General features: G+C 40.9%; 1 protein-coding gene across 2 annotated transcripts in view; it reads right to left on the reverse strand.

Moving 5' to 3' along the window:
* Positions 1–27,343, reverse strand: part of marchf8 (membrane-associated ring finger (C3HC4) 8) — a 79,717-nt gene that overhangs the window by 19,638 nt on the left and 32,736 nt on the right. For both annotated transcript variants that reach the window (XM_071480608.1, XM_071480607.1), the window contains exon 3: positions 4,978–5,028. In XM_071480608.1, the coding sequence (XP_071336709.1) occupies positions 4,978–5,028 (51 nt within the window). The remainder of the gene's footprint in view (positions 1–4,977; positions 5,029–27,343) is intronic.

Raw genomic sequence — 27,343 nt, forward strand, 5'->3', positions numbered from 1 at the left:
CCCACTGACAGGTTTAACTGATTTAATTAATAAAACATCTCTGTAATCCCTATCACACAAAATTTTAGTACCGAGCATTTTAATGCAGCTGCATCGTGGCTCAAGGGTATTCAAACTATCAGCAGCTGTGAGAGACTTACAATAAGAGAGGGAGGGAGTAGAAGGTTGAAGAGAAAAGGCCAGTTCCTAAGATTATAGATGGATATAGTATTCAATCACTGGAGTATGAAACAGGAGCAAATTTCATTCACAGACTTAATCTCTTCTTCTGACACCAAGCAAGTGCTGAAAATCCACTGTCAGCTCAGATGCTATTTTTCATGAGCTACTTGAAGAAAAAGTGAAACACTTTTTTATTGAGAAACTACAAGCACATAAGAGCCAGGGTGATTTGGAAGCAGCAGTCTGTGCGGACGGCCAAAGGAAAGCTGGTTGATATGACTGGCCAATCATCTCACTGGGACTTTAGACTGTGTTAAATCATGCCCATCTATGTGTTTCAATGGGATCTCATATTAGCTAGCAGAAACTGGCAGTAAGTGCAATTGCTTCAACTCTTGGAGAGGCATTGAAGAAGAGAAAATACAATTGAAATATAACTTAATTATTACTGAACTTATGTGCAACAATTGTTTGTGGTAAAAGATTTGTAATTAATCAAATCACACACACACACACACACACACACACACACACACACACACACATATATATTCTATTGAGTAAAGAATAATCTACAGATGAATCAATCATAAAATATATATATAATAAATATATATTATAGTTGCAGCCCTAAATAGTGACAACTGAGCATGACCCACCATTGCAGCACTGATTGTGTTATCAGGCTGCTTCAGCGGTAAAGTGCATTTCAGTCAGTGTTTATATTTTTTACCTTCCCTCCATAGCTGTCATTTTACAACTTCGCAGACAAACAAGCTATAATAGCACTTTCCACAAAAAGCATTTTGTAATGAAATCATTTAGGTCTGGTTTCTCAAAGGACCGGAGGCAGCCTCAGCAGAGAAAAAGGAGCAATGCTGCCAGACTGAGAAATTAAGCGAAGAAAAACAAAAATATGATGTGTTCCAAGAAATTAACAATTAATTTCACTTTCTTCAAAACAGTGTTTTGGCTCATTTCCTGCTGCTAACATCAGTTGTCTGCCTGCTGGTCCCTCGGAGATCTGGAGGAAAGACCCAGGTTGCGCTCTGTAGCGATGGAGCCTGAAATGCCGAAAACTGCAGCAGTTCGAATTTGAGAGCACCACCAGATGTTTGGCTGACTATCAGCAGCCCACTGAGCGATGGGTCGCTGCTTTGTGTCTTTATGAGGACTGTAATACTTTAATTCCTTCCCAAACAGTGTAGGAGGCATCGCACAGCTCCCTGGCACTGTGCTAAAGAGAGAAACGGCTACAGCTAAGCCTCCTGACCTCACTGAGTGGAAACTCAACTCACGCCAAATCAACGGGTAATCCTCAGCCCACACTCTGTGCTCAGATAAACCTTTCACGGCAGCTTTTGTATGTTCAACACTGACCGTTCTTTCATACTATGAAAAACGCTGAATATTTGCCCTCAGCTCCACCTCTCTTTCACTATCCTCCAGACAATTTCTTTCTAAACAGCTCGATAAAAGACACTTTCTCTATAAATGAATCAATGAACAAACAAATAGAGAGCAGAGGGGAGATAACAAGTTTCTGGCTTTGGATGCACGTATGTTTTCATCTAAGACCATACACCTTATTCTGATGGAGGCAATATCATCTTTATGAAACACTTTGCCCCCTGGCTAAATGCTGCAGCTTGTTTTCCTGTTATTATATAAACCTTACTCATGACAGGTCTGTGTCTCATGACAGGGGAGTGTTACAAGTAACTGGAGATCTAGAAGGTAGATGTTTTTCTGAGTCATCCTCAGAACGGAGAACGCTGCACGATTAAAGAACACACCAGCAGTTTGGTGACTGACTACACGAAAAACTTCAGAAGCTAGATCCTGCCAGGTTATCAGTATAAACCTAGAGCAAGTGCTTTGACAGAATTAACAAATTCTCTGGATGTTTGAGCTTTCACATCCACATCATCCAGACTGTATTGCCATGCCAAGCTGGACATGTTATGAAATATTCCTCTCATGCTGATGCTGTGGTTATTTATGTAGAGAGATCTTTTAAATAGGTCAACAATTGGATTCGAGCACATTCATTTTTGATCGGACCTGACACGAGCCGATGTGATTCAGCTTGAATCTGTGCCATGTGAAGCAATGTAGGGTTTGTTTTGGTGTCCTTATTTTGAGTCTGGCTGGAGTTCGTGTGGAAATGAATGAAAACAATCAAGTCAAGATCCGCCATTAAAACTGCGGCTCGTACAGACAAGGCACGTTTAAATTAAGTGAAGATCTTATCAGCTGTGCGTTTTACTGTGATTCAAAAAGTGTTTTTATCTTTCTTTTTCTGGGGCATTGCAACATAAATGAACTTGACCTACATTCTATATTCTTTCAGCAAAAAGGAATATTTGAGTCACTGCTGAAAATATGAAAATCTTCCATCTCACCCTGCCAATACTGCAGAGAGCAGAGAAAGTGGTAAATGCACTGCATATATGCATAAAATCCTCTTCTGTAGTCTCACAGATCATATTCTGATTCAAGAAGCTTCGGGGGAAAGTGGTTTCAGGAAGACAGCGTGTTACTGAAAATATATTACACCTCCACCATAATCCACTGTTAAATCTTGGTTTTCACTTTGAGTCTTTAACAGTCTCTCAAGAGTTTGGAGAGGACCTCTTGTCCCATTTCCTCACTCACTCAGTCCAAAGTGGTGATTCAAACCTGTCTTTAACCACTGAGACTCTCAGCAGGCAAGAGAACAATTAATACAGATTTAAAGCCTGTCGTTCAGAGGTATTTCCCTTTAGGAAGGAGCAGGAAACACCAGGTGGCATGCAGACTGCTGATTATTAATTAAAGCTGTCAAGCTTAAGAGCCTTTATGTCTATCACTCCATTACGCTCACATTTATCAGAGGAATGGCAGCCTGTGTAGGACATTCAATGACAATGAATGGAGACCGTTAACTGAATAAGTCAACCCCTTGGTTTACGGAAGACATACCTGGAACTTAAGATTTCTTGGCCATGTTCTGTGTATTTGTCTGAATTTCTGCAACTACTGGCAATGTCCTGAGCCGATGTGCAATATAGATTTTAATTGATTCATTTCAGCTATTTTGAGCCCCGTCTGACTATCAAACCAAACTATTGAGCCACAACACAGAGACAGACAGTTTAATGTCTCTTCACAGACACTGTACAAAACACAACTGGAAACTGAAGGTCACTAAATTCACCTAAAGCACATCATTTAACACAATCTGGTTACTTTAATCTGTACAAAAATAAAAGTGTCATAGTTTTCATGATGGTCTCATGATGCTCTGAATCATTTCTTGTTCAGGAAAACATAAAGTTTGACAAACAGGAGTTGATGTGTTAACTAATGAGCTTTATTATTGTTGGGAGTCAGACTTTGTTACCTTCATACAGAGCCAGACGCGTTGTTTTCTCCCGTTTCTAGTATTTATACTAAACTAAGTTAGCCGGCTGCTAGCTGTAGGTTCACATTTAGCGTCCAGGCAAGAGAGTGATACTGATATATTCATCCAACTCTAGCCAAGAAAGCAAACAAGTATATGTCCCAAAATATAAAACTATTCCTTTAAAGTGGTGGTGAATGCCATTTTTGTTGATTCAGTTGTAAAGCATATCTTACTTAAATTAATTTTAGTTTCAATCTTATAGATAAATACCAAAGGTCATTTATCTGGAGGTGATGACTCTGTCATCAGATTTTCAGAACAGATTTTCCATGAGCACAGACTATTATCTCTCTTTTGTGTTCTCTGATAGTTGATAGGAATGTGAAGTTATTAATCAGTCTGACCACATCCTGATTTGACTTTGACAGACTTTGTACTAACTTGTGGTGAAAATACACGAGTTAAACTGGGGATTTCTTCAGTTGGGTCTTTCATATTGCTTTCCTAAATATACTCTGTTATAAAGCTGTAGTGTTAGGATCTCTGAAATTTAACTGATTAGCAAGTGTTAAAGTGTGCAAAAATGACAAAACTATGAAGTACTGAATTTGTATATTAAATATTAATTTATATTAGTTAAGATTAGTTATTAAATAATGAATTAAATACAATGTTTTACATGTCTCAGGCCACAATCAGGTCCACAAAACTGAGCAGCTGCATGTATTCAGCATGTCTGTTATCTTTTATCAAACTGAAATAGAGTTCAAATGAATTTCATTCAATAAATGCCACAGTCAATCAGTGAGTCCATTTTTTGTAAAGCCGCACAGTATAGTCCTTTCTAGTCTGGGACTGAAACATTGTCATAGAAGACGGTATTTATGTTCAACTGTAACTGTAACCCTGAGAATGAGTGTTGGTCTATTTATCACTAAGGTGCAGTAACTCTCATCGTGGTCACGTTTAAAGAGCAACTAGCTTGTGGACCAAATGTTATTGTCGAAGCTGTCCCATGGTGATGATGCGACTCTGACATCTATTAGTGCAAGTAAAGGGTTTATCCTCTAAGAGGCTCAGGAGAACAAGGATTGAAACCCTGAAGCCAGATTCGATGAAAGCAGAGAAAGACAGGAGTCACTGAGGACAGGGGTTTGTACAGTCTGTCTGACAGCGAGTCACAGCAAGCTGAGGAGCTGAGGTGTAAAGACACGTCTGTTTTGTTGAGTTGTGGGGCGACGTGATGTGAGAGAGGCAGTTTATCTATCAGCTGCTCTCACGCTGTATGTATGTCTATCTGTTCTGTCAATCTCAGCCTCCACAGCTCACTGCACTGATGTCCTCCTGTCTTCAGTCTCTCTTTTCTCTCTCTGTGAAGGCCATGTATCATTCATTCAAATTTTTCTATTTGTGTGTGCTTCGCTCACCTTTGATATATTGCTGGACCTGCTTGCAGAATGACCCAGAGGCTTCTCATTCTGCAAAAGAGGAAACAAAAGAAAGCTCCAGTTAGTGAAAACATAAAACCATTCAGACACAGGAAAAAGATGCTGGAAATATAAACATGAATCCTGCATACTGAGAGCTGGCAAGTGCCCCATAATTGCTATCTGCATCACATGCTGTATAATGACTAGCTGTTTGACATAAACACATAATCCACATTTGACCAACAGGCACAGAGCAAATATGTAAAATCCACATCAGTAACATCCACCATGTGGATTCATCCTATGGTTAACATGAATGTCTTGATCAAATTTCAAGTCAACCCAGTTAGACAGTTGAGATATTTCAGTCTGAACCAAAGTGGTGGACTAATTGAACAACATGGCTAAAAATGAGAATGGAAACAGAAATAAATAATAATGCCAAGGTTTTTATGGCGTGGATATGGAATGAAGAAAATCCTGTTATACAGCAAGGAATAGGTAGGACTGATTCGTGGTTTGTCTAATGAGCACAGCAAAGCTACATTTCTCAGCAGCTCAGGGAACAGTGATCCTGAGCTGTTTGGCATCTTAAGGTGGTGAATCAAGGTCTTTTGGCACCAGACAAAAGGAGGATAGGCTGATTACATAACACATCTGTCCAAACTCCAAGTCAAATGGTGTCACAATATTTGTATCACTATCCAGGGAGCAAAACAGGGCAAGACTTCCAGCACTCAGTACAATCAAGTTTTGTTTTGAGCCTGTAATGATCCCCGATTCCCACTCAGTGCTCTCGGTTTGTGTTCGAGACTCACAAACACTCACTGGCTTGTTGTGCTGCATTCAGTGCTGGTATTAACGCCTTGCGTGGTTCCTTAATGAGTAATCAATCATAGTTACATAATGCTGAGTTCACACTGGGTCTGACAGGGCTGTGGTGCTTTGGACATAAACAAATCTTTGCAAAGGGAAATCAGCTCTGTGGGAAGAAAAGCCATGGGTGGATTAAACAGTTAGGGGGCACAAATTCACTGCTGGGGCATCTATTGACCCCCACCTCCTCCTCATGCATGTGGTGGACCACACGCCTTTATTATATGCCCAGAGAGCCAGAAATAAACCAGTACTCCTACGCTGGAATAAAACTACCTGAGCTAATACTTGTGTCAGTCTGTGTTGATTTCATGACACTCGGATTTGATGTGAGCACAAGATAAAGTAATCAAGCTGATACTGATACGGAGTGATGAATTAATCTTCTTATCAAGTTTTTATTGAGTCCTTTAAGCTTTGTTCTCTTAAGTAAAGGAGTCTGCCAGAGCAGTGAGAATATTTCAAGTATATTTTCTCCACAAAAGGGATTAGTATTCATCCTGAGGGGAACGTGAATGGCTGCACCAAAATTTTGTGACAGTCCATCCAATGGATTGTTGAGAGATTTCAGTGGTTGGAAATTCAGTCATGCAGAGGAGGACACCAGCTACAGACACAAGAAGAACCCAATACACACTCTCTTTGTCTCTCTCTCTCTCTCTCTCTCTCTCTCTCTCTCTCTCTCTCTCACACACATATACACGCACACTGACAGGATTTGTTTTGCGTGGAAATCTCAACCCTGACAACTTTCCTTATGTTTCTAAGAAGCAGCAACAGCTGAAGTGCCATCTTTGTCTAAACAGCACGCGCACACACACACACACACACACACACACACGCAAGCACGCACGCACGCACGCACGCACAGACACACACACACACACACACACACACACACCACAAAGCGACTGCTGCTACCAATTCTTAATTACTCCAGCACTTCACTTGTGTCCTAGCTGTGACTTGTTGCCATGGTGACAGAGGACTACTGTATGTACCAAGTCTCCCTGCTTCCTCGCATCTTAATCCTTCTTTTCCTCCCATCTCACTAAATGCCCGAGGACATAAAAACACAAGACACACACTGTATTGTGGTCCCAGCCATACTGATAAGACGACAACTAATGATTTCTGAGATCCAACACTGTGATGATATGAAATATTTCTATCAGTGGTGTTCTAATGCAAACATGGTGGACAGTGCAAGACAAATATAGACATAATCTGATGAGGTGAAGTGCTGACATTTTATTATGGTATATTCAACTTGTTTTGATCTGTAAACCTCTTATAAGATGCACTTCCTGGCAAAATAGATGTATCTTGTCACCAGCACTTCTGCAGATGCCAAAGAGAGGCAAGAGCTCTGTCTCTTACTATACTAGTGGATTAAAACAAAGCACATCTTCGTGTCATTACCTCTCCAATGTCTTCAATAGTGTCACAAAATGGTAAATGCAGCTCCCAGAGGGTGCAGTTTGTGCAGCAAATCAATTGTCATAGAGGATGAAAAGTTAGTTTCCACAGGAGATGACAGCCCAGGGATAACAGGCACAGCAAAAGAACAGAACAAATTGATGATCCTTTGCCCTTAATCCTTCCTTTTTGGCCAAAGATGGAGTAACAAGCAGATATGCCCAGACTGAGGGTTTCTGGTGAATAACAAGGCCACAAATAGGCTGATGACTTTTATAGGCAGCAGTGATTAGAGCAGAGAGGCTGAGGACGGGTGACAGAAGATGAGAAGGGAAATAGATCAACACCATTTCAAATGTGTCCTCTCTTACATTCTAACTAGATTTTTCACTCCCAAACCGTGTTAGCTACAGCGCAAGGTCTGGGAGTCACCTTCGCTGCCACCACGACTGTAGACTATAAAGGGTCTTATTCTCTGGGCTCATGCATAATTCTGATAAAGAAAGGCTCAGGTTTCACACTCTGCTATGTCTGTCTCTCTCCACATCCTCTGAGGGTCTGTTAGCAGCCCAAGCCTTTGATAACACAACTTTCACACTGGACTCTGAAGAATCAAGCTTGTAAAAAAAAAAAAAAAAAAAAGAAAAAAAAAGAAGCTTAGGAGAGTATGACAGAGGAGGAGAGGTCATATTCAGAGACATCGCTGTGTCCTTAAGGGCTCTGATCTTTGCCCATAAGGAGGAGGACTCAATTCACTTTCATGCTAGAATCTCGAAAGATAAAACCTTTGTGAATTTAACTCTGTCTTTTTGAAATGTGACTATTCACAAAGTTTCTTTCCTCAACACAACTTTTTCAGTATTAGAGTTGAATCCACCATCTGTGCCTTCTTTGATGCAGATGTCACAGATTGGTCTGCAGACTGTGTGAAGGGAGAAACAGGCTGGAGCTGAAACAATCCAGTCAATATGAATCAATTAAGAAAATCAACTGGCAACAATTTTCATTCTCAATTAACTGTTTACCAAATACTTGCTTGTTCCAGCTCCTTAAACGAAAAGATCTGCTGTTCCTCTCTGCCTAATATCACTGCAAACTTTGCAAAAAATCTTTGGCTGACGAGCAGCCATTATCCCAAAGATATTCAGTTCACTCCCATAAAAGATGAAGTCAAGTGTCAAATTCTCACATTGAAGAAACTGAACCAGAAAAATGTTGGCACTTTTGCTTGAAACATAATAACAGATTAATTTTCTGTCAATTGCCTGATTGATCAACTGATCACTGCAGCTATAATATTATTGTATGTTGTAATATACAATAATATGTCTTATTGTAATATGTATTTATACCAATAAACAATACATTTAACCACAAAGAATATACATTTTTATTTTATTTTTCATTTCTATCAAATAGTGTTGTAGGACTGATTGTGAAAAATAAAGTTAGAAATATAAAGCAGCCAAAGGTAAATGTCCCTTATTTTGTTAACAAATTCTATATTAGTGAAGTAGATCTTGTTACCAGATGCTTCCTCCTGGGTTCTGCACCATTTCACACCAGCGTCATGCCAGAGGCAGAGCACAAAGATAGGTTCTGTGTTTGGGGTCAGCAGCCTCTCAGAACACAAACCTGAGACTTTCTGTCAGAGAGGCTGTTTACAGCACCATCTGCACCCACCTGCACCAACAGCAGCCTCTGTCTCAGCACAGACATGAAATGGGATTTCACATGGTAGGTCACGGTCGCAAATAAGAACTGCTTGTCAAGCTTGTAACCCTTCACCTCGTACATTTTTTTCTTTTTTGGGGTGAGAGATTTAGACAGTTATAACAGAAGAGCTAAAGTGCAGGTGGATTTAAAGTGTAATGTGAACGAAAATAAATCTACCTTTTCGGTGTTTTTATTTTTATTATCACCCTCTTATTTATTACGTCTGCGCGTACTCTTTCAAGATGTTTTTGTGCTTACATTGGACTGAACCAACCATCCATTTTAACTTATCTTCACCTCCCGGAGTATCTTTCAGCATCCCTCAGAGAACTTGCCTGGACTCGCTGCATCTGCTCGCCAGTAAGGAGAGTGATAGTGATTGTGACACTGGTAGAAATAGTAACAGCATGAGAGTTTGTTTTTCCAGCTGTGCAATCCTAAGTGTTTAGCTGCAGTGCATTATAGTCTGTAACAGCTTCCATCAGTGGAAAAAAATCCACCATCAGACCAATCCAACAACATGGCAACATTTCTGTTGCCTGGGATAGGAATCACTTAAAAATGCATCACAAATATAAACATGAAACACTGCAGCATGTTTCAAGTTTGGAAGGGAAAGCAAGACCCTCCGTCATCTTCATTCTGCTGTAATAACACACAACCTGCTTCCAGAGGTTAATGAAGTCACACAGCAGAAGAAAACAGCTTTTGGACCAATAATTGGTGGGATATATGAAAATGTCTTCATTCAGGACACCAAGGACAGTTTGAAACAGTAAAACTTAATCCTGACTTGTTAAGAATAATAAACACCTTGGGAAAATGGCCTACACCATGTTCAATGTTGGCTCCTATGTACAGTGAATGCACAATATACATCTCTGCTGAGCTCTAAACCATATTTATGGTCAGCCCATTTCAGAGACTTTGTCCCTACAACAGGAAGCTCTTTGCTGTGTGTTCCAGGGAGCTGTTTTATGTGGCAGTTACTCTGTTGAAAAAGGGCCAAATAATACACTTCATCATCTCCTGCTACAAATTGCTGATGCCATAACAAGACAAGGAGGGAGTGACCAAGAAATTGTAGGAACAAGACAAGGGAAAAAACATAAAGCATAAAAGACAGAGAGGCCAAATGAATGATAGCTATCAGACAGTGGTAATGAGGTGACTGTCTAAGAAATGAAATCAGTGAAATTAATGGACAGAGGTTTGTGTGTTTGTGTGTCTGTGCAAGAGGTTTACTGGAAATTACTTTTCACATCTCTCTTTTCCTCTCATGTTTTCTCTGTACATACATTATCATTAAATTGACCTCTGCATCTACTGAACTCCTCCAGCCAAAAGAAGCAGTTTAATTTCCCCACTCATTACAGTTCAATGTCCCTATACCTCCGTCTTTTTGAACTTCAACAAACATGAGGGTTGGTTGTTGTATTCATCCTTTCCTTATGCACATTATGTTGAACTTCTATCTGCTGAATGCAAACACAGCATTCAGGGACTTCTAGTACTATGAAAAGCTGCATGAATATAAACATGCAATATACAGTATGTATTGATTAGACTCCTGGAAATAATCCTAGAACAATGCATGACATACTGTCTCTGTACCTTCAGATCAGTTGGCTGTGCAACAGAGTGAAATATCTTGTAAAAATTAATCGTAAGAGTCTAATTATCAGAATTGTCCAAAGAGGGTGGTAAAAGTTTAAAAAGAAATACAAACAAGAACTGAAAATAAACAGCATTATTTTAAACACTCTGAATACTATGTAAATGTTGAATTTGTCACTATTGACTATTTATACTGTGCATTTACATGTAACATCAAGTGCATCACAGCATGGAAGGCTCAGACCATGACTGTGGTGTTAAAGGCTCTGAACACCAACCACATGATTCTCCTCAAAAGTGTGTGGGTGTGTGAACGTGGCCTTCTCACTCTGCTTTTAGCTCTGCTGCACCTGCCAGGGTGGGACCAATTACACCATTGTCATTCTTACTGGTGCACGGAGTCTGGTGAGCTCATCTAATTCCCAGCATTAGCTCTGCCCACCTTCAACCTGAGTGAGGTCTAATCACCCAGGCCGGGTGAAAACCCCTGTGCAGGAGCGCAGAGCCTTGAAGTCATTTGTGTGGTGAGAGAACTGGAAAGTTGTATTTCTATGATTATTTGTAGGACATCAATAAACCCAACTAACCTTTTGGAAAATCCTATCCCCTGGTGAGGGATGTGTGCTTCTTCAATTTGGGAAATAGATGAAGGCAGGGTCAACATCATGTCAGCTTTCAGTTGGCATGAAACCATTAAATGGCTTTACATTGCACACCAGATTTCACTCTCAGACAGCTTGCAGCATTTTATGTGGTCTGCTTGCAGCATTTTATGTGGTCTGGTGTCTGGTGGGAAACATATGCATGGCTGCACTCAGCAGATGCACATGTGCATCTGACATTCAAAACTTCAGAGTCACCGTTAAATCAGCACCAGGATAAAAATTGTGAAAATGACCTCCAGCGGAAGCAACACCACACTATTGACATTTTTGCCAATATTCGCAGCAGCAATATAGACAGGAAACGAGGGGAGACATGCAACAAATTTCCCTTGGAGTTGAACCATGGTTATTACAGTTATGTGGTCTATACCTAATCCAACTATGGCATCCACAACCATAACCACTTTGTTTTCGGTTAAACAACCATAAAGTTAAAGACAAACAGACGTTGACAGACATGACAGGTGAAGGAGTAAAGCTTGTGAATCTCCAGGGACGACAACAGAAACAGAGGGTTTAGCCTGTGGCAGACGGCACAGGGAAGTGTCTACATCTGAATAGCTTTCCCTCAAGTAAATGGCATAAGCATACCATGATCTGCTTAAGGCTGATCCTCCTGCCAAATTCAGATCTAAAATTGAGGCCACAATTTTTTAAATTTGTTTTTTTTTATGCATAAGTTGCTGCAGACAAGCTTACACAAGTTCTCCTTCCCAGACAGAGATAACTGAGATTCCTCTGCATAGCCTCAACTCCTAAGACATATCTCTCTCAAAGCATCAAGTGCCAGCAATGTTAAGTACGCCATTATAAACACACTTCTTGACTTGAAACAACAGGCATGTACACACATGTAGACAGAGAGATGTTTGAGAAACAGAAAGATATTTGAGTATAAACACTGTATCGACTAGCTCCTCCCACCTCAGAGGTCACAGTTACACATCCGTTCAGCAAAAGCAATATCAAACGCCCCCGACAAAGAGTCCCATCAGGAAAGGAAGCTGGCCTTTATGTGGTTTCCTGTCCCTGTCAGCATCCAGTGGCCACTTAAGGGGAAAATGCAGACTGAGTCTGAGTGGGCAGCTGGGCAGGAGAACAGAACCAGATGAGAAATCTCAACTATGCACAGTAAGAACAATCAGTGGAGAGCTAAGCTGACCACAGACATCTAACCAGACCTGGGATAACTGCATCTGGGGGAAAATGGGATCGACAGTATGCTGCACAGACAGGTCATGCATTAAAAAAGAGGCAAAAAGAAAAAAGAACACATTTGAGATTCCAGTTAAGCAGGTTTACATTTATCCATGGTGGCAGTGTGTCTTATTTGAGGGTATAGTCGTTCATTTACACAAGAGACATTTGCTCAGCAGAACCCCAGGCCCACAGTGTAAGCCTGCAGCATCTGTATGTGTGTCTTTCTCTCTCTGCATGTGTTCTATAAAACCACATCAAACTGAGGTAGCATGTAAAGTGAGATGGCAAGAGAAGCAGGAAACACATCCAGACTCTGTGGTTGTGCACAAGTTCACAAGCTTTTACATGACTATCTGTCTGTGACTTTCATAAGCAGGATGTGAGCCGGTGGTTACCCCTCGTCTCTCGCCTCCTCCTCTTCCTCCTCCTCCTGTTGCTCTGTCTGTCCCTCATATCTCTTCATCTTAGACATAATTACATCAATATGTCCAAACAGGATATGGTAGAGGAGAGACAGTGACCGTCATATTCAGTGCAGGACCATGTGTGTGGTGACCTGTTCTGGCTGTGTGTCTAATCAAGGCCACAGGGCAGTATTATAGAAGCAACAGCAGAGTCTAATCCTACACCAATGAGACCTATAGCAAGAACCAAGTGAAATAAAAGGAAAAGTGAAATATGACAGAGAATAACAGCACAGGGTGATGTTGACAAAGAGAACAGGAGATACAAAGACATGATTAAATATTTTTTGTGACTGGGCAGTAAATCCACATTTCCTAATTAGCTGTCATTATTTATTACTTGTGTGAAAAAGTCAAGCTACAGATAATTAGTTCAGTGCAGTGCCTCCTAATTAGCTGCGTCATTAGTGTGTGAACCCTCAGTCCCCTTGTGATATAATCCTTCAATCACAGACTCAAAGAAACAAAGAAATGCTGGTAGAAACCATAAGGTCACCTCAGCAAAGAAAAGGGAAAAACTGACCAATATTCATATTTAAGGACTGGTATGAAACACCACAGTGAAACTTCAGTAAGGAAGTGATTCACAGACTCTGAAAACTGTCTGATAACGGCTTGAGGCCCGAGCCCACCAAATAGCTTCTTTATAGCTAGCAGCACTTAGCAGCTGCTTAGAGAGGCATTAGCTCTGGCAGCATCTGGGAATATGAAAACCGAATCTGAAGTGTAGGAACATTTGAAACAAGTTTTTCTCTTAAGGAAATAAATAAATAAATAAATTCAGCATCCAGCGTACTGAATGCTAACTGCATAGGTGCTTGGTTCACAGCTCTGTCAAATGTTAAAACCACACTCAGAGGCCCTGTCAAAGGAAGACACGAAGCAGAAGAGAGACAAAGCTGGAAACGGACGTGCTCTGTAGGCACATTGCAAAATACCCAATTCATGACTGCAGCCATCATCAGATACCCTCCTGTCCAAGCCGTCTCATTCTGTCTTTCCTCCCTCCTCTTCCCTATTTTGTCCTCCCCCTTCTCCAACAGGTTTAAAGCTCTGCCATGACATGTGACTGCATTAATCCCCCCCCCCCAGCTGCAGATTTCACACAAAGCTCTGTGATTTGGTGCGTCAGTCGATGATGTGATATGCTAAGCTGTGGACCGAGAGGGTGTGTGTGTGTGTGTGTGTGTGTGTGTGTGTGTGTGTGTGTGTGTGTGTGTGATGCGTGTGTGTGTATCACTCTGCCACTGAGACCTTGTGTGTTTGGAGTTCCTGTGTGCATCTATTAGCAAAACACACTCCTCAGAGAAGGCCAGCAGCCCTCTACAGGAACTGCTGCCTCTCTTAACATCAAAACAGAAAAAAACTCAACATGACATAGAAGAGGGGTGAGTGAGTTCACGTGAACTTAATCTGGCCAGATATGGTATTTTATAATCTTTTGTACACGAGGGATCTATAACCAAACACTGTGACAACAAGCAAAATAGCCTGAAGAGAAGAACAATGATTAATTAAAAACAGAAACAACCTCTGTGTGTACATTGACGTAGACTCAAGATAACAATGAAGTTCATGTTTGTTAGTTGTGTACAGTATTGCTGTACACCCCCACTCACCCTGAACAAAGGGCAGAGGCAGAGGAGAAAGTGGGTCAACCTTCACACTGAAGAGGTGGCAGATGCTCCTCTGAACCGCACAAACATGCACAGTAGTGTCATGCATGCACGCCAAGGCACATGCACTGAATCTAAAACTTACGTACAGGGTTCAGAGTCCAAGAGCAATAACACAAAAACACACACAGATACAAAAGATGAGCACAACAAACAGAAATGTATCCACACACGTAAACACATGACCCCAGACATTACTCTGACAGAGCCACTTCTGCTTGACAGGATGTACACATTTCTCAGACTCACTCTCACACACACAAACGGACAAAACCACATATTCCTGGCAACTCTTTCATCTCTCGGCTACTGCAGCAGAAACACTCTGCCATCACCACGGAGACAGAAGGCCTCACCATAACAACCACTCAGTGGAAACTACGATGAGCCCCCTTTCCTTTTATTGTCCTTTTATCGTCACCGTCTGCACGGGCCTTATACTCGATCAGCTATGTGTTTAGATATGGTGTAAGGCTGCGTTCGTTTTTAACAGCTTGTAGATCATACACCCCTCAGAGGAAGCTGTGACGTTGAAGATATTCACAATATCGAAAACAAAAACAACAATAGCACAAAAAGCATCAACAAAAACAACACAAGAGACAAACATCCACAGCAGCAACACCATCAAGAACAAGAATCTGTACCTGAATCTTCATTTTCCAACAGGAATTCATGTCTGGATCCTGAAGCCACCTCACCTCTCTTTCACACACACACACACACACACAATCACACACACATACACCCACACACACTCTCACGCAGACAATGGTTCCTCAGGGAGGTTACATGCCCCCTCTGTAAATCCTCGATGTGAGCCGATACAGGGAGAGAGAAAGAGAGCGAGCGAGCCAAGCCTCAGCAAATACGGAAGCAGAGCCGAGGCAGCCGTCACCGTGGCGACTGCAGCTACGGCAGCACAGCGCAGAAACAAAGACAGACAGAGGAAGAGATAGGCAGAGAGATGGCAGAGGGAGGGAGAACAAGCGGCTGCCCTACATTTTCTTCACACACACACATACAAACACAGAGCAGAGCTGCTGCTGCTTGTCCAGGCTTGCTCTCCCTCTCAGCTGCACACACACACAAACACACACACACACAAATACACACAGAGAGTCAATCCGCTACTGTAATCTCATTGGCCAAGCCACAACTTCCTCCAGCTGATCTTGATGAGAGGTGGGGGAGGGGCAAACTGTTGTTGAATCATTCATGAGAAGGAGGTGGTGTCCTTTAAATAGACTCCCTCTGCTCTGCACACTGAGCTTAACCTTAAAGTACCTCCTCCTAACCCTTAGTTAAGCCTGTCCTGCAACTACTACACACCACCATACACATGCACACACACTCGTAGCCCTCTCCCTCTAAATCTCTGACCGTTTTCGGGACAAAGAGTCAACCACTAAACCTCCTATAACCCACTATCATCGTCCACCAATCAGAGAGGCCATTACTGCTGGTTCCACCAATCCCTGGCAGGCACCGAGGGACATGAGGTGGAGCAGAGGGTAATTTATTACACATATCCTCACAGCTGTATTCAAGGGCAAAGCTACAGCACAATCAATCACACATCACTGACAAATACTACAGTCCACTAATAAACACACCAATTAAACCTTTGAATACAGATAAAAAAATAAGGCGATAAAAAGCAAGACACTAATTATTTTTGATGGATAAGAAAGCTGGCTATGGAGGTTAAAAAATAAACCGTTATCCAACATAATGTGTTAATTACATCCATCTAAATAGACTGAAACAGGCTAAAACCACTAAAACATGAAACACCTCCTGGCCTGTCACCATCATAACTCATGTAAAGAGCCCCTGTAGCCCAGTAAGACTCAGCTCTGAATCTGTGGAATTTAAATTCATGCTGTGTATAAATATTTCTTTATAAAGTGTTACAGTATTAATCTGCCTCAAGTGGTGAATATTGATTAAAAAAACCTTGCCAAAGGACATTTTTTTTATTCATGTCTGTTTCTTTACAACCTTAATGGCTTGATTAAGACTTTGATATGAAAGTTATGTTTTAATATATATGTTACAATGGATGATCTGTTATTTGACAGTCTACCACCTGATACAAAGCCAATTTATGTCTTGGTCTTTTTTGGAATAATTTGATGTTATGCGTCAGGGTGAAATGTGAAATGCTATGTTCTGTTTTTAAAGTCCAGTGATCAAGACTTCACTGAATATTCATTTGTGAGCATGTGTTCACATAATGCTTTGTGTTTGTAATCCAAACTGTGTCTTGTTAGTCGATGACCCCTCATCAGTATAAGAGACTATATGTTGTGTGTGTAGCTGGCATGTGTCATTTGTTCTAATGAAGGGCTTTGAAACCAAAAGCTTAGATAATAATTTGGTGCAAAGAAAAGTGTGTGGATTTTCTTTTTTTTTCTTTGCTGTTTCCTTGCATCCAGCACCTTTTTGTTGAGTGAGAGTGTGCGGCAGTTTTACCAAATGTTACAGTGACAGAGAAAAATTTTGATGAAGCAGTGAGACTTACTGTTCTCTTTCTACAGATCAGGTCCTTTCGATTGGATAATGAGCTGAGCATCACTTTACTTTCATTGAGGAACACAGCTTAAACAGCTTTAGCCTCTAATTACAGTCTTACAGCAGGTCCACTGGCCCGGCTCGTGGACTTTGGCCAGCTAACACAACAAAGCGATTTTCAATTTTAAACACAAGAACAAAAACAACAAAATTATCACTATGTTGATTCGACCCTCAGGGGTGAAAGTAACGAAGCACATTGACTCATTTACTTACTGTGCTTTACTTCCATTTTACGCTACTTAAGCATTACATTTCAGATGGAAATATTGCACTACTGCACTATGTAGTTACTTTGCAGATTAAGATTAACATCACACAGTGAATTTGTAAAATTCAAAGTAAAATACAATTAAGAGATGTGCCTATATTTATTTTATAACACTGAAATACAGTCCAGGATTGCTAATACAGTAATAGTTACTAAATTGACAAAACACTGTGAAATTCTGCATAAATAGTATTTTTTAAATCATATTTTGTTGCCAATTCTTTTGGAGTGCAACATTTTGAATACAGGATGTAATGGAATATATTTACATTGCGGTATTGTTACTTTTTCCTGAAGCAACACTGTATAACTGTTTTTTTAACATGTTTTTTTAATTTTAATTTCCTCCAGAACATGTCGTAATGAGGAGATGTGCTGTCAAAGGCTTCTGTGACTCAGACTCATTGAGCAGCCTGGCAGCAGAGATATTTCCTTGTAAAGTTTTTGAGGAGCCTCGCCCTTCTAATCTATTCAGAGGAGGCCAAAATCAGGGGTGGGAACTCACAGCTGTCAATCAATATGAGAATGCACTTCTGGTCTATGACTCAGCCCAATCCCAAGGTCCAGCCTCATGAGGGCTGTCCCACTGTCAAATCATCAAGTGCATGAGGGCTCTCTAGCAAATATTTTGAGCTCTAAATGCACACTTTCAGTAAGTCTGCATTTCTGCAAACTTTGCCTGAGGGAATTACCCATAGTTTATAGCATTGTGACGTTCAACACGTGGTAATCATGGTTACCAGGAAAAGCCTGGAAGCGTTGAAAAAACTGTACAAAAAAAGAAAAAAAAAAAGAAAACTGCCATAAAATGCTCCATAAAATGGAAACAAGCATGAAAAGAACTGACCCTAACATTAACATTACAAGAAAAAAGAATCACATATCACATTAGAACATGGTTCATGGATCATAGTCAGAATTTAGTTGATTGTCCTATGATGGTACAGTATGATGATGAATTCCAAATATGCTTTAATCTGATCTGATCCAACATTGCTATTTTGTTTACAAACAGAGCAAGGGACAGAGTAAAAAAATGTAAAATCAAAAGTCCCAAAACAACAATAGTAGGAAACATATTTTGGTGTTGCTAAGGTAACATGATATGTCACAAAGTGCTGTCTCTGTTCCTATTTATACCATTTTGAGCCCTTGCAGGCTCTTGCACTCAATCACTTAGCAGGTGATGTCAGTTAAGTCTGTCAGGGTTCAGGTCTTAGGCCTTAGGGAGGACATTCGGATTGGACCCTCGCACTGAGGCTACAAGCTAATATTAGCTGCTGGAAGGTGTCACTAAGGCTGATCCACAGGCACAGCAAACTCCAGGTTCCTGCATTAGCTACCAATGTTTTTTTTCCCAAAATTTTAAATTTTAGTAAATGATTTTTATGTAATGTGACGTAATGCCTGTGATTGCACTAACAACTCAGTTTGTTACCAGTTGTGACTAAATGGATGTAACTTATAGTCTAAACACTGACTTTCATTATAAACTGAAAAAATGTGGGTTGGCCTTGAATGGTCAATATCCAATCTGTTTAACAAGGTCAGTATCCAGCCAATCCCATCTGTGAATCCCTCCTTTACACAAACCTTTTTGCACAAAGTAAAATTCTCCACTGAATCTGTTCCGGTATTTGATCAAATGATTTTCTCTTGTGTACTTCAATACTGAATGGAAAGTCCTTACAAGCAAAATGAGAGTTGGTAGTCTCTAAATGAACAGTGTGAAATTGGATCCAGGCAGCAGTTATGTGATGAGGCAACAGCAGGCAACAAAAGAGCTGCTGATTTCTCAAAGTGAGGAGTGAGGTTTGCATAACTAGCTCCTGAATCCATTCGGTATGACACTTTTTCTAAAAGGTGAAGATGATGCATCTAAATTACAGCACATCAACATGGCGCCAATCCTGTCCCCTCTGCAACACGCAAGAGAAGAAAACATCGTTAAACCAAGGTAAGAATAGGCTAGGCCTGCAGATGATACAGGCATAGCTCTCTGGCTGCTAACAGCAGCGTTAGGGATTAGTGAACCACATGTAATTAAACTACTAGTTTAACTACATTTTGCAGTAGCTGGTAGTTCAACTACATCCCTATGAGCACATAACTGAAAACCCTTTGACAAGCCACTGTGAAGGCATGACCAGGCAATGAATGCATCAGGGAGTCACCACCACACACTTGATCTTTGTGTAGTGCATGTGCAAAAGCTGAGGGCAGGCGTTGCACATGTTCACACAGCAACAACGTCATCACGGATAAAGCCTGAGGAAGAATTACTGTGGCCATACTTTAGCAATTATTGTATACAAAACCAAAGCTGACATTCCAGCACTTTCCCAAGATCAGTGAGGTATTTTGGGCACTTTTTGCAATAAGCTTAATTGAGTGGCATTATTTGGAGTGATTTTTTTCTATTATATTTTGTTATAATTTCTTATCATATGTACATTGTCAATTTGATCATTTTTTACAAAGTAGTTTGAACTGCTTTTTCTAAGTAGCTTTATTTAACCGAACTACATTTCTCCCTGGGGTATCTTTGCTGTAGTTCAACTTCTTCCAGTGTAGAGTAATTGGTAGCTTGCAAAGCTATGCTTTCAAAGTAGCTTCCCTAACACTGGCTTACAGCCCCTTCACTTTAACAAATCATAATAAGCTGGTGATCTTTAAGCACAGCTTGACAGTCTCTCTGCAGAGCTTTCAAACATAAAACTAGAGAAAATGTGGTTTATAGAGAACAACAGTTGGACTGATTATAGCGCCTGTCAATCATAACTATAAAAGGCTATTGCCTGATTGAGTTTAAGGCTAGGAAGCTGGACTATACAAAGTCACACACCTGAGAGGAGAGGACAGGAAATATGGGAGGGTTGGATGGTCAAAGACAGAACTTTAAGGCAAAATGTGAAGGGACAGAGAGAGACAGAAACAGCAAAGAGAGAACTCTGACAGTCTGATTTCTACTGAGGGAGAAACATGTCAGATTTCCCACTGGGCATGAAATTGAGCTGTAATAGCCTTTTCAGTTCATATTCAAATACAGTCATGCATACTGATAGCTACAACACTACAGCTTGTCTGCCTGCTGTATGTTTCAATCAAATCTACCGCAAATTAAGAGAAAGAGACAAGAGGAGAGAGACGGAAATGAAGAAGAGGAGAGATGGTCCGTGAGAAAAATCAAAGACAAATTCTTCAGAAATAATTTGAAGTTACCTACACGGAAATCTTTTGCAACTTATCTGCTGTAAAAGTGTGCAGTGCTTTGATCTGGAGCTTTGCTTTTCATTTACATATCTCTGTGTAATGCAGTGGAGGATGGTTTCTGAGCCTCGTGTTTTCATGCGGCATAATCTTTAGACCAAAATACTCAAGCACAAACATAAAGTGGGCCGTCACTGCAGCAGCACGACCACGGCACAATACCATCAGTTCACTGTCCCAAAATAACAAGAGGCTGAGTGTAGCAGTTTTATTGATTTGTAGCTCTCCCCAACACTCACTGTCCTCTTGGACCATATCCCGGCATCTTTTCAATTTTGACACCCAATGAAGCATATCTATCTCGACCTGTGAAAGCTGATGGAGGGCTGTAAGGGGCTCCTGCTGAGAGCACACGTGACTGTCAGCAGGGCTGTCAGGCGGAGGGGGAACAAACTTTAAAGTGACCTCTTTCTGGAAGCCACACTTTAAAAGGTTATTTCTGGTAGATCTACAAGGCTGGCGGCAGGACTGTGTATTACTGCAAAATTCTTCGTATGACATTCACAGTGGTGGCAATCACAACTGAACTATATACTCACAAGAAGATTTAATATAAATGTATCATTAAACATTAAGTTAAAATTAATTTTGGGATTTTCCTTATCTGAAACAAACAGAGAGTGTCGTCTGCTGTACAGATTATAAAGCTTTTGGAAGGGAATTTGTGATTTTGGGATACATAAATAAAACTGACTTGACTTCAGCTGGGACTGCAGGAGCATGATAATGGATGTCATTGAAAAGGTTCTTCCCTGAAGTTCACCAACCAAAAGACTAGCAGAATACAAGAGCAACACAAAATAATACACAAATGATAGTCAACAATGCAAAGAAAGGTTATCATCCCAAATGTCAACAAATATGTACCATTTAATGCATGAAAAACAAGGCTGTACTATTATCCAGGAAAAGCAGGCAGCTGCGCCAGGACCCCAGACCCCGAGGGGCACTAAAAGCCCCAGGTTCACTGCATTATAATATCAATTTGATTGCAAAATGTACAATTTTATATTATATATCATGCAGAGAAGGCAGCAGGTGGCTGTGCCCCCTTAGAGGTTAATCTGGCAGTGATGGAAAAACAATATGCATGAAATGTTTAGTGTCAAAAAAGTGTCAGAAATAAATCATTCAGGGTTGATTTTATCGTCACCTGAAGTTTGTTTTTCTCACAATGTTGGATTTTCAAGATACAGATCCTAATGGTACACAGAAAAAAAGTTCAAGGACGAGGGGTCTGAATCTCTCATCACCTGGTTTAGACTTCAACAAGTCTGATCTTCCACTTTAACATCAGACATCTTTAATTGTATTCACAGTGGTCTCGACCAATCTGTCCGCTCTGATGAAAACATGAACACAGTGTTTCTGTTCAGTGTAATCTGCAGACGTCAGTCATGATGTTGAGTCTCTTCGTGGTTTGCTCATGTTTTCCAGGGATGAAGACTACAGTACAAGCAGAAAAAGCTGTGTATCACTAATGAGTGACTCACTGTTATGGCACAGAGAAGAACACACTGTACTTAGAAATATGGTGATAGACAAGGTCACAGCGGCTATCAGAATATAGTAGAGACTGCATGTGACTGAACTGCAATATCGGTTAATGAAAACTAAACTAGCACAAAGACACATTCACAAAGTATCTAATTTAAAGTAAAGTCCACAGTCCTGGGCAAATTTGGGCCAGAGTACACTCAAATATTACATTCGCCCAACTGTTCCTAGTTATTATTTAATAAATTGCTCCAGTAGGTTTGGATCTGAAAAAAAAAACATGCACATGGTGTTGTAGAGAGGAGGTGTTTATGTGTGTTTATTTAACAGGGACATAGAGAAATAAATGCCACAGATGTGAGAGGCAGCAATGAGCCCAGTCTCGTTCAGATTCATCCTTAAATCAAAGTGTTTTAAAACAGTGTGGTGTCCTTTTACAAGAGAGATGGTTTAAAGATTGAGGACAAAGTAGTTGGTTTGGTGAATAGATATCTGATAAACTTTAGGAACAGTTAGGGAAGTACATCCGTTTGCCTTTTCAATGGGAAGCAAATGAGACGATATCCACTTACTGCTGTCTTATTCCCAGTTCTTTTTAATAAGTGGTCAAGGAGGACCATTCATAGTCAAAACATTGTCATTTCCAATTCATGTACAATTCTTTTCTTTCTCTAATGAAGTAGGACCTCTGTTAATTTACCCACTCAGATTCATCCTGCTGCTTCAGGGAACAGCAACTTCCCAGTCACAAGCCTGCGTCTCCTCAGAGAAGCCCATTTTAGAGAAGTCTGCATTGCATTGAAAACGGTACCAAGTAAGAATATGAAGGGTAAAGCACCCACAGACTACTGGTCAAGCCATGAAAGACTGATTTGGGGCTCTTTAATGATTTCCTCACGGAGCTCATGTTTGTTATTCAAATTGTAATAACATCCACACACAAACACACACGTCACACTGAAGATATGTGCTCGCCTGCAGCCAAACAGCCCTCTCTTTAATGTCTGCCAGCATCTGGGATTATCAGCCTTTGGAAAGGGGACAAAAAAAAAAAAAGCACCTGCAGCATTTACTGTGTAAACCTAAGCAATGACTATCAGTATCCACATCAGCACCTGGGGCTTGTGATAACCCTCCAAATTAGATAAGTATTTCACTAGGGCATTGGGGTCTATAAGGGCGGCAGCAGAATCTGGCAACAGACGAGGATCCTGCATCAAACTTTCAGCAGGGTGGATGAATAAATCCTAAATGCTTCTCAAGTCACAGTAGAGCGCTACTAAGTAGGACGAAAATCTCACTCACTTAATTAAACCTCCATGCGAGCGTGCGCTTGATGAGATGCATCATCAAGAGCTATTGAGATGCAGACGGTGGCACGGAGCCACGATGGCTTGTGCTTTTTAACGCTCGACCTGGCTGACCTGATGTCTCCGGTATCAGACAATTAGCGCGACCAGGGGTTAGATGAAAAATAAAATGGCTAAAACACTAACATAGATAGTGAAATTTAAACCGAATGACCATAAATGTAAACAGTTTGCTACTTCTTACTGATAGAGGAGGAGTAATTACAACAGCTGTATGCATTCTTTGAGGTTAAAATCAATGGGCAGACTGTCTCCTATAAACATCAGTGGCCTGATGAGGGTAATTAAGATGCTATCACGTCTTCCTTAAATAAGGAGGAAGCATAAACAGTTTTAAGGCCAGCTCTGCTCTTTTTTTTCCCCAGACTTTTTCAGCCGTTGCAGCAAAGGCAAACAGAGGATTTTCCAAAGGCTTCATGAACATGTTGGATACTCTCCATCCAGCTATCTCTTCAAAAGCTCTCTTCAGATCGAGCATCTGTGTTCAACTTTTGTTACCAATGTGCATCACTGCAGGAGTGACCTCAGTATACTAAATATATTAGAAAAAAAGAAACACTAACATATCCTTCTCCTCAGTACCTGTGTTTCTGCCTTTAGTCTACTAGCTATGACATCATCAATCATCACCTGCTGTTAAACAGATGGCGCCCCATTACTGACCCCAGACAGGTGGACAAGTCTGCATTGCAAATGCACTGATTAGGGTATTTCAAATCCTTGCACACACTCAGAATATAATAATATCCTCTTCAACACAGGTGCACTTTTACTTTTCCTGCCCTCAAAGATCTGATCAGGATTTCAGGGTTGTGAGCAGCTTCCCTGCAGGATGCAAACTCTCAGTGGGGAGCTCCTGGCACACAAACACGCCGGGGGTTACAAAGCTACCTCTCCTGCATCTAAATCTTCCATCCATGCATTCACCTGTGGCCAGCAGGTTAAAACAACCTCAGTGAAAAGTCTCGGGTATTAGCTTATGTTTAATCACAGTATGGAGACAGAGCAGTGTTATTATGTTGAAATGGCATAAAGTTGAACTGATTTACCTCTGATCTAGATAAACAGAAACCAGCATGCATCTCCTCACACAAAAGCAAACTACACAAAGAGGAAGTATAAATAATTCCTCTAAGTCCTACCATCAGAGGACCGCTTCAGAGGCCTGTTGTGTTGCCAATGAACAAAAAGACAGTAAGACTGTAAAGAGAAACTCCTCAGACAGTTTCATTTCTTCCCAACTCAGCTTGTTTGTAGCATTACACGCTTTGATGTTCTGCACACCAGTGGGATGCAGCACTACTCACTCCTCTACGCTACAGCTACCTGAGGCAACTAACCTTGGATTTACACACCCTCTTTCTCTCCCAACTCCCTGCACTGATGATGGATGAAGGAAGGAGCAATGAATCTGTCCTCCACCCACCTTTTCCAATCGCCATTTTAAAAGGTCCAGTCTCATTTGGCTCCCAGATAAACATCCAGAGCAGCAGCAGCAGCAGCAGCAGCAGCAGCAGCAGTAATTTGCATTTAAAAGCTGTTTCTCTTACATGCCTCATGCCTGCAATTCACTGAAAGGTACATTTGCATTCTGATTGCCTAAAAATGCTCAAACCCAAAAGCTCAAAATTTCAGTCAGAAGGGGAATCCGGGGAGCTAAAATATTCTGGATATAACTGCTGTAATTGCTTGTAATTACAGAAAATGACATGTTAGAGTCAAGATCACAGAGTTAGTAGAGAAAACGTTTAGGGCAAAATCTCTCAAGACATCTCTCAGACATTAAGAATCCATTATACTGGTTTGGAGGCAGGTTGCAATCTAATTTAACCCAAAAAGACAAGAGAGATTAAATAAATCTGAGCATTGTGACGCACCAAAAGGCACTTAGAGGTTCAAATCCACTAGTCTTTAAAGTGTAGAGGGACTGAGAGCTACTCTCAGCTCTACTGCCCCCTGCTGACATGGTCGTGCACGTACCCTCAACTCAAAGCTTTATTTAAAAAAATAATAATATTAAGTTTATACTGTTCAACTTGACATTGTCGGAGAGAGGAAAGGTGCAAATTCAATAATATGCTTACGACTCATGTCATATTTAAAAGGTGGTGTACATTATAATGAGGTGTTTCTAAGTTTTTGTCCTCCATATTTACATACACGTGGGGAGTTGACTATTAGAAACACTTCTCAATATAATGTAGCACCATCACTAACTATGACCTCAATGCTAAAATATATCATTCAATTAACACCTCTATGTCAATGTCAACAAAAAAAAATGCAGGTATCTTACAAGGAGTGTAAAACTGTACTGGTGTACCTAATAAAGCAGACAGTGAGTGTGTATTCCTCAATATGTTGGGTTATGTGCACCTGACCTGCTGTGCACCCACTGACTAAGACACCATGTTCCTATGTTAACTCTTTGGTTACGCTGTCTTGGCATTTAATTGAAATTTAATTGGAATTAATTAACTGGAAGTGTAGCAAATGTACACTGTCTCTATTTTATCTTTGATTAAAATTAAATGTTCCAGAAAACCTGGAAATGATTACAAATTTACCAAAATAAGATGAGTATAAAGCAAAATGGTGCAGTGCAATGACAAATGCAATGTTATTCAGGTATTTCAACATAATTGCAGTCCTGGAAGTTTCTGGTGAGTCATGCTGGCTTCTCTACAACATATGAGACGTGACAGTCCACTCCTCACAGTGACCTCAACCTCAAGGTAACGAGTCCCTCCCCTTATTCTCCTCTGCTGCAACCTCAAACATCCCACACTGCACCCCCACTCATGTCTCAGCCATCTCAACAGAAGCCTGTTGTAGCCTCTCACATCCCTCCACCTTGTTATCAATTTTTACGCAGCTGGCGTATTGCCTGATCGACAGGAGAAAAGGTGTCGGTTTCACATGCTAACTAGCCCACTGCTTGTCAACACGTTTTACCCCATTTCGTCTCCATATGGATGAAGCTCCTACGACATCGCGCAGGATTGTTCCGTGCCACATGACACAGCTGTGAAGGGCTCACAATGAGGCTGCAGCAGGCTGTTGTGACTTGCTTCAGATCATTTTTATGACACTACTTGACAGCACGATGATGGTACAATAGATGAGGGGCACATCATGGCATGAGACAAAACAAAGCCAGATTTGAAATTACAATGCTGTGTTTACATAGTGCTCATTTTGATTGACTCCTACTCTCCCCCTGGAGGGTTGTTTTGAACTGTTACGGCAACTGTCACACTCCAAAAATGCTGTACTCCATGACCGCTGCTGCTCACATTAAGTAGAGGGGGATGCAGGGCTCAGGCTTACATGCAGTGCTGAATGAGTTCTGAGCTCCCCAGGACATAGAGGTTGTCCCTTTGAAAGAAAACTGCACAGCATATCAAACCATAACTATTAGGCCTCACGTTCCACGAAATGATCTACTTCACCTCAGGTTAGGAGGAGAGAGACAGAGAGAAAGATGGAGGAAGTTGTGAAGAGGAGCAGACTGCATTTTACAGCCAGTCTTTTGAAGTGATAGGCATGAAGTTAAAATCCCATCGCTCCCAGCCGGCCCACACTCCAACCTTTACTTTTTCTCTCTTCCCGACTCCCACTGCTCCCATCTGAGACGTATTCTGCTGCTCCCCAGCCTCCTCTCTCATCTTTCACATCTTCTCACTTTCCGTGTTTTATCTCCATCTACATTTTCCACCAACTCTGCATTTACTTAAACCTCCTT

Source organism: Trachinotus anak, unplaced genomic scaffold, assembly GCF_046630095.1.
Source record: "Trachinotus anak isolate AG129_WGS33_773 ecotype Australia unplaced genomic scaffold, CSIRO_AGI_Tana_v1 ptg000007l, whole genome shotgun sequence".
NCBI classification, from domain to species: domain Eukaryota; kingdom Metazoa; phylum Chordata; class Actinopteri; order Carangiformes; family Carangidae; genus Trachinotus; species Trachinotus anak.